Here is an 11,422-nt window from a genome sequence, read left to right on the forward strand (position 1 = left end):
AAAAAAAAAAGAAAAAAGGCATAGATCCATCATGGACTGAAACCTTTGCAACTATGAGCCAAAAGCAGTTTTTCCTCTTCATAAGTTGATTTGCTTAGGTATTTTGGCATATTAACAGAAGGCTGATGGATACACAGATATATAAATCTTTGTTCAAATCTCTGTAACAACTGGAAATGGAATTGCTGGTTTTGGTTCATTCTGATCTTAGGCTGTGGTGTGGAAACCAACTTTGTTTTCCCTTGGGTTCAATCATAAGATCTGGGAAAATACTTAGTGCTTTGGATAATGGAACGCAAATACTCAGAAAGCTCTTCTGGGGCCGGCCTGATAGCTCAGCAGACTAAAGCACTTGCTTGGGCAGAGTGCAGCGGCTGGGGTTGGATCCTCTGCCTGCAGTGCTGGCCCTGCCCCCAGGGTGCACTGAGATGGTGATTGAGACTGGGTGTGGTGGCGTGTGCCTGTAATCCCAGTGCTTGGGAGGCTGAACACAGGCAGATCACTAGAGTCTGATCTACATAGTGAGACCCTGTAGACCTGCACTAAACACATAAAAAAGAAAGCTGCTGTTTTCTTGTTAGACAGTGAAGGATGTTGCTGCACTACAGATTGAAGGCTTCTGAGTTCTGCCCCATTTTAAGCGATGATTGGCCTTCAGGGTCTTGGGAGCAAGCATTTTGCTCCTTTGCCACATCGTTACTAGAAATGCAATTTCCTCATTTATGGGATAAATAATATCTTGAAAAGAAACACTGAGGGCATTGGTAAAGAGGCCAATTTGAAGGCATTGACCCAGGAACAAGCCATAAGCCACACTTCACAACTTCATTTATTTTTTTATTTTATTTTTCACAATTTCATTTAGCTGGACATCTCTCATCCCTGGCAAAGTTATTCTGGCTGAAGAAGCCATGGTAGGACTCTCTAGTCAAAGGGAGGGGAAGTTTGCACTTGGCTTCCTCATGTTATCTCTCTGCTCTGAACCCATTCAGTAATGACATCATGTTTGCGGGGGGCGGGGTGCTACCAGGCACAGCTTCAAGTCTGAAGGTTGATGTGTTCCAGGACTTCCTAGTTTGCTAGCTGCACAGCTCAGTGGCGTGGCGCTGGGCAGCCCCGCTGGCCCTGCCTGCAGGTGGGCTGGGGCGGAAAAGACCGCTGCTGCAGGTCTGTGCAGTGGAGGGGCTCCGGTCCTTGGAGACACGCGCATCTTCCAAAGATTTAGCTGCCCTGGAAGAGTTGGGAGCTCTGACCAGTGGCAGCCTGGCAGTGTGGACTCTGCCACCAGGAAACGTGAGCTGGGCTAGTGGATGAGCCTCCCAGAAGCGATGGCGGCCCACAGAGCACCTTGGACACACTTAGTTCTTACTTCAAGCCAGCACTTTTCTAAGTCCCTCAGCACTGATTCTGTTACCTTCACCACAGCCTCACAACATAAAGATGAAAACGCTCTTCTCTTTACACCAAGCCAGTGGAAGGGAATGTAGCTGCCCCTGTCAGAGCTGCAATGGCCCTGGGTCACCATGCAAAGGCTTCAGCGAGACACGGGGAACAACAAACTAATCAAACAGTGACCACAGTGATGACCCACAGTCCAAGGAAGACATGAAAATCACATGTGCTGTGGGAAGGAGCGAGGCTCTCGGCCAACTGGTAGCATCACCCAGTGTCAGTCTTACAGGCCCCAGGAACTCTGGATGTTCTGACCATGGAGGTGAGGCCCAAGGATAGCTCTTTACTATTCATGAAGCTCTTAGCATTCTCTTCTAAATTAGAGATCAAAATCATTACAGAAGTTAAGTCGGAAAAAGCATTGGCTCCAGAAACCTTTTAGGCACACGCTGCAAATTATATGCTGTAAAGCAACAAGCGATCAGTATAATTGCTGCTTTTGCTACAGAGCATGGGACAACCTGCGTTCCCAATGCCTTAAAATAAAAAGAAATAAACGTGAAAAAAGAAGCCATGAGGTATAATGAGCTAATAGAATACATTTCTACTCTCCAGGGAGAAAACACTTTTAGTGAAATGACATTATTATGAACGTAGTTATAATTTTTTTGGAGGTCAGGGTGATGTCACTTGGTAGTGAGAAAAATTCACATATTAATTGTAAGCATTATCAACTGCTGTTTTCCCAAATCTACGCATAGATTTGCAATAGAAAAAGCACACAGGCACACACACACACACACACCCCTTCCTTTATACATTTGGAAAGAAAGCTATTATGCTTTAAATAAAGCTGAGCCCTTAAACTCATGCCTGTTTTCATTGTGGTAGTATAGTTTTATTTTTGTTCTTGTCCTTTAGGTATTCTGCCCCAGTAAACAAGTTGAATAACTGGAATAGCTACAGAAGCACTCTGTGAATACTTTCTCCAAGTGTAAATCATTGGAAGACTGTTTATATAATTCATGAAAATCTGTAGGCTTGTGTCCTGTTAATCTTGGTGAATCCATCCTACTGACAGAATCTTGCTTGGAGTCTATGCTTAAAGATCGGATTTATCCTTCAGCTTATCATGAAGAAAAAGAGAAATGAAATCGTACTTTCAGATGTATCTAATTTAGCTTCTGCACATGGTTGCCAAAGTTCAGCAGCTCTGTAGTTTTCACTCTTGAACTTGCCCAGGCTCAAGCTAAGCAGAGCAGTTCTCTCCATACAGCTCTGATGGGTTTTGATGATGTTAACATTATGATATAAAGCTTAAACTGACTCCCAGTAACTTCATTTGTTGAGCAAATTAAGGATACTCATCCTATACAAACTGGACACTACCACAATCTTTAGTATTTTAGAGTGCAACATGGGTACAAGGATTATTTTTCCTTTTAGTGCTCACCTCTATTCTGGTGCTTCTGTCACAAAACTTGTGGCTAAGTTATTTCACCACGAAGAAATGGCAAAGTGTGCTAACCTTCTTTCTGACCCACCGCTGCTGGCTGCTGAACGATTCTTTCTTTCTTTTCTTTTCTTTTTTTTCAGCACCAGGGATTGAACTCAGGACCTTGTGCTTGCCAGGCAAGCACTTATTCTACTGAGCTATCTCCCCAAGCCTGCTGAAAGAATTCTGAATCCAAGCTGTAGAGAAGGAAGCAAGCAAGGAGGCCGAGAACACACAGACATCAGATTGGAGCAGCCTCCACTGCCTGCTGAGGCTAAATGCACCGAGCCCGAGGCTAAATGCACCCGCTCCCCCTTCCCCACCGCTCTACCCCAGAGGAGTCTGCAGCACCGCTGGCCGAGGGCTACACTGCACCTTGTTCTTCCATTGTTCCTCCTAACCCGGCCCACACTACCATCCTGGTTGTGCTTCCCACAAGCAGCTGGGCTCATCTATCAAAAGAAAAATACATCCTATTTCAGTTCCTGGCCTGAATGCTTTTAATAATTTCCAAGCCCTTCACCTGGAACACACCCTGGCTCCCACCCAAGTCCGTGCCTGGGTGTGACGCCTGTCTCTTGGTGACATCACTGCCACTCTGGATTTCTGTGTATTTCCTGAAGGAAGAAAACTCTTCCCATGTGACGCCTGCCTGCCCTGCTTCTCCCCAGACCTCTGTGGATTGAGTTTTGTTTGACTGAGCAGCTCCTAATCCAAAGAGAGCTTTCCCTGAGTGGCCCGTGTAAAGGCACAGCACACCCTGCTTTTACAGCATCACTACCACGATGCTGTTTTATTTGCTTTCCGGCTTACAAATGAACGCAAAGCTTGGTCAGTGGTCAGGGGGTTGGGGTAGTTGTGGTCTCACACTCTTCTTCAGCCAAAGGTCAGCAACATTTGGCTACTGCAGCGCTAGGGAGGGTTTAGGTTGCTGTGTCCAGAGCCTGTGCGTGCTGAGTTTCTCAGCACATCTACAAACATCCTCTGGTTTGTTTGTCTGTTATTCCTAATGTGGGGACAATTAAGACAAGACCCTCGACAGAACGCAGGGGAAGCTGTCACTCACTTATAGTGGATCCAGACTCAGGTCTGTTCAGGGAGCTGATGATGACAAAGCCAAAGCCTTCATTCTCCTTGCGGTGAATGACCACATCGCTGGTCTGCAGGCTGTGGGAGGCGAAGCCCTCAGGGGGAGAGGCGTTGCTGCTGGGCGCGGCGTGGTTGCTGTTGGCGTAGGTTGCGTAGTCACTGCGTGGAGAGCTGTGGTGGGTTGATATGGAGCCTGGACTCCTCCCATTCTCTGGGCAGGGCTCCCCTGGAAGACAAGGGAGGTGTTTAACCAAGGTCTTAGTGGAGACTTCTTAAGCATCCGGGGCAGACAGTTACGCAGCTGGCTGACTGGCTCATCTTTCCTCTTGTGTGCAGGCCATTTGAAGGGTTGTGTGACCAGGCACTGTATCCCCTGTTCTTGCCCCTATTCTACTCTCTCTGAAAAGTACAGACAAAATCCCATGTTTGCTTCTGTGTTGCTACTTGTCAACTCTTGCTCTTGCTAGGACTGCAAATCCTAACAAGGAACAAGGCAAACTCTTAGATAATGAACATCTCAGTCACGTTACGATTGACCAGGGTTGATCACAAAAGAAGCAGACAGAATGGTAAACTGTACGGTACATACGAATCGCTTAAAGAGCTTATAAAAGGAATATATATATATATTTAAGGCCTACCCAGGGAAAAAATTTTCCAGTAAGACTGGTGAGGATTAGGTACAGAAATTAGGATCAAGTTTCAAGACCTTTGAGAAATGCTCCTCTTGATGTGTCTAGATGGGTAGAGTTAACAAACCTGAGGGTGTCCACACAAAGTGACCTACCATGATTTTAGGTCATACTTCTACTTGTGATATTGTGATAGCCTCGAGGCATTGCTTTACTTCATGTAGTGGGGGACACACACTCCTTATAAGTGGTCTGCATGGCTTCTGTATTGTACCATAGCTCAATAAAGTATTTTAAAATGATGAAGTGTTTTTTTCATTAAAAAAAGTTTTCTCACGTATTATCAAATCTAATAATGATAGTAGACTAAAGAACTATGAATTTTGAATTTGTATGGAGCTGTTGGAGTTTTTACTTATTTAGATTCTATATCATAAGAGCTAATCTATTAACTAGAGTCCAAATCAGCACTTCACCAGTGTTGAATGTGCATGGGGCAGAATGATACCAAGCTAGCAGCCAAGAGAAGCTATTGCCTTTGTTACTTTGTTACCGTACTCTCGTTGCTGAGATGCCCAGGATTAAAGAAGGAAAAGTTTACTTCGCTCACAGGTAGTGGAGGTTTCAGTCCACACTTGACTGGCTCCAAGGCAGAGTGGCACATGGCAGAGAGCAGCAGCGCGTGGTGGTAGAAAACAGCAAGAGCACCATAGCAAAAAGGGAGGTGTGCAAAGAATAAGCCTTTTTCCTTCCCTTACACTGTATGCAGGTTACCTGCCTTGGGGCGGGTGTAGCACTCACACCCAGCTTCACAAGCTGAAGTTGCAGCCAGCTAGAGGTAGTCTGGGTCTGCAGGCCCCTACAGGCCCTAGAAGGCCCCGTGTAACTGGCTTGGGCCCCAGGCCATGAGCTATTTGGCGGTAGGGGTCTTGTGGGAGAGCTTCTGGTCCTGGGGGTGTGTCCACAGGCTCTCTCTTTCTCTCTTGCACTCCCTGGCCATGAGACGAATGGTACTGCTTTGCCACCTTCTCCTGCAGGATGTGCCACCCCACACCTGCAGCAGCAGGACCGCTAGTCCATGAACTGAGACCTCTGAGACTGTGAGCCAAAAGAAACCTTATTTATTCATACACTGATTTGTCTCAGATATTTATTATAGTAATGGGAAGCCGATAATAATTCTAAATGAAAAGGTTGGAAATAAAGAACTAAAAGTATAAGACCTGTTCGGCTACACTGATGTCCAAAGAAGAATCTGTGTTTATTCATATTCCAATTTTGAAATTGGCCTTTCATCCATTGAAAACTTTAAAAGAGGAAATGAAATGCAAAATAATTAATTAAGTAAAAAAATGAAGAGGGCGTTACAAAAATGTATTAATTTCTTATCTGTAATTACAGAGTGAAAGAGATGCAGGCTATTGTTTTTCTTATTTGATATATTTTCTTTTTTCTAATTAATAGAGGATTTAGTAAACAAAAAGGATGCTTTTCATTTGTAAGAAATGTACAAAGGTCATGCGAAAACAAAATGTCATTGTCTAATGCTTTCCGTTTCAGAACCAGAATTTTAAATTTTTGCCTCTAAGATTCATCCTTCCTGTGAGAAACAAAACCCAGAGACAAGATGCCATTGTGTCAGTGAAGCACGTGTCCTTTATCAGTCCTTGTGCAAGTTGGAAATAAAGTGATTAGAGATAGTCTGGAAGAAGAAAAACAAACAATTATTATGCTGCTGCATTAAATTGAAAATCTCCCTGAGTTATTGGACCAAATCAGTAACTAAATGTCATAGGCAGTGACAAGAGAGACCTCATTTTCTGACTGTCCTATTTTAGGGGGTTGAGAGTGTGGTTGCCAGTAAATCGGCAACAAAGAAAAATTATCTGTCTTTGTGGTAAATGGCTGGGAGTGGCTGTGCCACCCACTCCAGAGAGAAAGGCAAGCATGGGCTGGATCAGCTCGAGTGGCTCTTTACTGCTTTTGGGCTTCTCCTGTAACCCCCAGAAGAGAGTTCTTTATCTTTATAGAATGAGTATATTTTAAATCAAAAAGTTCAAACAACTTCCCAGCTCTTCCTGGGATTGTTCTGGGTGCTTGACACTTGAAAATTGGTTCCGCGATTGCCTTGAGGGATGGAACCCACCTCCCCTCTCTGTTTCATGGCTCAGCATCCAAGCGAGACTGTCTTTTCCAACTCCTTCTGGTTGTTTCACAATAGTGCAACAAATGCCATGAAGTGTTCAAATACCCCGTGCAAGGGCTGGGGAGATAGCTCAGTAGAATAAGTGCTCGCTTGGCAAGCACAGGGTCCTGAGTTCAATCCCCGGTGCCATAAAAGAAACAAACAAACACCAAAAAACAAATACCCCATGCATTTAAAAAGTCCTCATTTCCAGGATACTCGATTCATTCTTCTGGTTCACAAGTGGGCGTACAGTATTTGGTCACTTAGTACTAGCTAAAGTCAAGCAACTCATTTTTATGTTAAATTTCCATTTTGTGTCCATCTGCAATCCTGGAAATCACTGCAGCTGACAGATCCCCCTTGGGGAGGTTGGAGGTGTCCACAAAGCCCACCAGGGAAGATGCTGAGTCCAGAGTGTGGTTTCTTCCTGAGGGCTTGCTTTGGTAGGTCAAGGCTGCCCATGTTTTACTTACTAATCATTAAAACTAACTGCTGATGTTTGTAGGTAGGGCAATCTTACAGAAATGGGGATTTCCAGTTTCTCTTGAAATATTTGGCAATAATCAGCCAGAGCTGGGAACTGACTGCTACCTTTCCTGGCTGTGGTTTGCGGGTCACCACGGTCCTTGTCATCCCCTAGTGCCTCTTACAAGCACCACATTTACTCATTTATTCATTCATTTACCCAGAGTGTGAGGAGCCCACAGGGCTGAAGGGACTTGAGCCTTCCTTTTCCTTCCAGATCAGATACTGGGTGCCACAACTCCAGAATCCTGTAGCCGGGAACCCCGCCTGGCTCAGAGCGAGATGGAGCCTCTTCTCAGGATTGCCCCTTTAAAGGATGTCAGCCCAGCAGATTGGCACATCTCGCCTTGACACACGGTTAAGGTAGCGGGCTACATGTGTGGGTGAAGTGTGACACCTGGCGGTGTGCACTGGCTCCTCACGGGAGCTCATGGTGCAGAGGCAACCCAGGAATGGCCCTGCCAGTGTCATGGGCTCCCAGCCTGCAAGGACTTGGGTGGGTCCTGCTGGCTTATGCTCCCCATGGCAGACACCTTAGTGAGGTGGGTGACAAAGGACTAGGGGTCACTCAGCATGGATGAAGTCAAGCCACCAGGACCACACCCAGTTGCCAGCGAAACCTTTCTTTCCTCAGCATTGTGCCGAGAATGAGCCTTTCACTAGGTGTGACGTTGAGCTTTAAGACCGACTCCGACATGTTTTGATTAAGTCATGAAACTTTCTTTCCACATCAATTTCAGATTCACACTTCAGGGACGCCTCAGAGACACCTTCCCCTTGCACAAATGGCACACATTCAAGAGAATGTGTCATTAGGTTGAATAGCTCAAAGCTGAGCTACCAAATATATAAATATTTATACTTTTAGTACAGTAATTAAAGCCAGACTTCTGGTATCCTTAGGGGGGAAAATGCCAACAAAGCACTAGAGCTGGTGGCATCGCTGAGACATCCTCTCTTGAGTTGTGTTCACTGTGTAAGATCTGCGTGAGGAGTAGGCAGTAAACAAACTGGAGACACCACTGAACTATCTGTTCTCTTACGAACAATTTCTGTCCTTGGAGGGTTGAGCTTGCCATGCCTAATTAAAAATTTTCCTGTCTTTAATGCACCCGTTTTTTATATCTTAATATTCGGAGAAGGCTTCTGTGTTATTTTAATTGTTGTACAATGTTCCTAAACTGTCCGTGTCTCTGGTAACAGATGTGGTCTTTTTCAGAGGTATCACTTACGAAACCAGCAGCTTTTTCTCTAGGGGGTGAAGAAGGGTGTTTGGAGGAGGCAGGAGGCGAGGGCTCGTCCCCTCTTCTGACCTATCTGTGCATACACTGATCACTTGCTGCAGTGTCGCACCACCCCATCTCTAGCCAGGCTTGCACCTTGTTCAGAAAAACATAGTAACAACAGCAACAGCAACAACAAAACCACCACCACCACTACCAATAGCAGCAGCAGCAGCGGCAACAACAGCAGCGGCAACAACAGCAACAACAACAGCAGCAGCAACAGCAGCAGTAACATTCCCCACGAAGGCTTCTCCAAGTCGCAACCATCTGAAGTTATCCTGTCTCACTCACAAGGAGCAGCAGCTAGGAACGAGCTCATCTCCGCGACCTGTGCAATCTCCTGGACTCGGCTTTCAGGCCTTCCCTGTGCTCGCAGAGTCACCTCGGCTGAAGTGGATTATTCTCATGCTGCTGAGGCTTTCAGGGACGACAGGGCCGCATGATCTTGGAGACCCTCCTGGTGAGAGTGTGCCGTTTACTGCAGAATGCTTCAAAAATTAAATGCCCTCGAAACACACTCCAAAGCTGAGCAGAGTAAAGTTGACAAGATCTCCGGGGAAGCGCATCTTCACGGAAGTCAGGCGACCCACAGATGCAAGAATACCTTTGTGCAGCACTGGCATATCCTCCAACAGCTTGTGTTGATCAGAACAAAATTTAATTTGCAATAATCAGTCAGCGGCAAGGGGAGCATGAAATGATGCTGGCGCACTGGCTTTGTACTTTGCAGTATATTTCCTTGTAAATCAGGTATCTTTTAATTTATCTTTAGGTTACAGAACATATAGTACAGCAAACTTTTTATTAAAAATCACTCTGCAGGGAGAGAGTTAACTGTTAACCAAGCAAGTGCTGTCTCCCTGCCGGCGTCTTGGCCGAGGCTCAGGTATAATTCACTGTGCTGGGTCAAGTGTCTGCCACGGACTCCAGGAGATGAACGGCACCTCTTAGCCAAACCTCCGTCCTCCATGAGATATGCAGCAGTCTCTCCCAGAGAGGGCTGACGGATCTTCTGACTTGGCTTTTAAGTGATTGCCCTTGCTCAAATCTAGTTTCTATAAATCTTTTTTTTTTTTTAATTTTATTTATTTTATTTATGAGAGAGAGAGAGAGAGAGAGAGAGAGAGAGAGAGAGAGAGTGGTGTGTGTGTGTGTGGCCAGCTCAGCCCACCAGGGGGCGCGGCTGGCTGGCATGTGGTGCTGGGGGATCGAACCGCGGTCCCTGATGCTTTGCCAAGCTTGTTCTAAGTAGGTGCTTTAGACCACTGAGCCATCTCTCCAGCCCTCAAATCTAGTTTCTAGAGACTCAAAGAAAAAGTGATTTTTAATTCAATGAATAAATCTAGTCATTCAGAGCCTCAGATGAGCAGGTGGCCCTTTTCTGGATTCCAGAGTGGCGTGGATCAGCACAGATGGTCCTGTTGCTGGGACTGACATTCACGAAAGCTCACTCTTTGAACATGTCAGGGTAGCGACAGTGCATGCACCAGGGAAGGGCAACTGCAACTGACCTTAGGAATCGAGCCCCAGAGCCAAGGGTCCATCTCAGCGGGGTCAGAAACTTCGTGTGGACGCCCGGGTAGGCTGCCTGTGCCCCTGCCTCAGTGGCCTAATCTGAGACAAGGAGCTTGGGTCATGTGGGATTGTTCTCCAGTTTTAGAACTGAGGAGTCAGCATGAGGGTGGGCAGGGACCGAGCAGAGATGCCCGCAGGAGGCTGGGCTGAAGGTGGCAGAGGAACATGGAGGGAGAGGCTGTTTGTGTGCTCACAGGACTCAGAAGGGTACTGCAGGGCAGGGCTGTGACCTTCATCTCCCTCAGGGTTCAGATTACCGAAACAGCGTGGGATATATACAGTATAAATCTTTTTTTTTTTTTTTGGGGGGGGGGTGAGATGATGAAGAGAAGAAAATTAGATCCTATTATGAATATGAGGGCTGACACAATGTATGTCTTCAGTGGATTCTTTTATGAAGCCAAGGAAATGGTTGTAAAGGGAATAATTGTCCCCAATTCTTCTGTTTCGTAAGTTTGGAGCTATATGAATTACGTTTTCTCAGAGTGAGCGCTGCTGTATTTTTCTAGGCAGGGTAACCGTTTATTGTTACCTTTCATCATGCTTTACAATGAAAGCTAATTTCCATTCTGGTTTCCTTATTACGGTATCAAAATACCATAGCCTTTTGTTTGTAAACACAATGAGAAGCATTTTCAAAAGGCATATTTTCCATCATTATAATCTTCCTCTTATAACTACAACTACCAAAGAGCAAAGAGCATACCTGTATTAAATTAGCCACAGGCTTAGCTAGAAATTTTTAATGGCTGCATTTGAAATTCAGGTCTCAGACTGTGTGTAGTTTTGTACTAGTGGGGTGGCAGTGTACTTTCACAGTCATAGTTATTTTGGGGACATCTTGGTGGTTTCTTTCCTGTATAATAGCAACTTTTTCCCAGTGTCCTCCCCACTTCTCACAAAAGCTTCTCACCACCAGCCCTGGACCTAGGCTGTGGCCTTAGGTACCAACCTCCACACAGTACCCTGGACCCCGGTTGTGGGCCTAGGTACCAACCTCCACAGAACACCCTGAACCCCGGCTGGGGGCCTAGGTACCAACCTCCACACAGCACCCTGGACCCCAGCTGGGGGCCTAGGTATCAACCTCCACATAGCACCCTGGACCCTGGCTGGAGGCCTAGGTACCAACCTCCACAGAACACCCTGGACCCCGGCTGGGGGACTAGGTACCAACCTCCACAGGGCACCCTGGACCCCGGCTGGGGGCCTAGGTACCAACCTCCACACAGCACCCTGG

The 11,422-nt window shown here is 46.1% G+C and overlaps 1 protein-coding gene across 4 annotated transcripts in view; it reads right to left on the reverse strand.

Annotated features, from left to right (window-relative positions):
• Positions 1 to 11,422, reverse strand: part of Magi2 (membrane associated guanylate kinase, WW and PDZ domain containing 2) — a 1,451,928-nt gene that overhangs the window by 152,238 nt on the left and 1,288,268 nt on the right. For all 4 annotated transcript variants that reach the window (XM_023724303.1, XM_023724304.1, XM_004639270.2 and 1 more), the window contains one exon: positions 3,954 to 4,202. In XM_023724303.1, the coding sequence (XP_023580071.1) occupies positions 3,954 to 4,202 (249 nt within the window). The remainder of the gene's footprint in view (positions 1 to 3,953; positions 4,203 to 11,422) is intronic.

This window comes from Octodon degus, unplaced genomic scaffold, assembly GCF_000260255.1.
Source record: "Octodon degus isolate 3935 unplaced genomic scaffold, OctDeg1.0 scaffold00108, whole genome shotgun sequence".
In the NCBI taxonomy this organism is placed as follows: Eukaryota; Metazoa; Chordata; class Mammalia; order Rodentia; family Octodontidae; genus Octodon; species Octodon degus.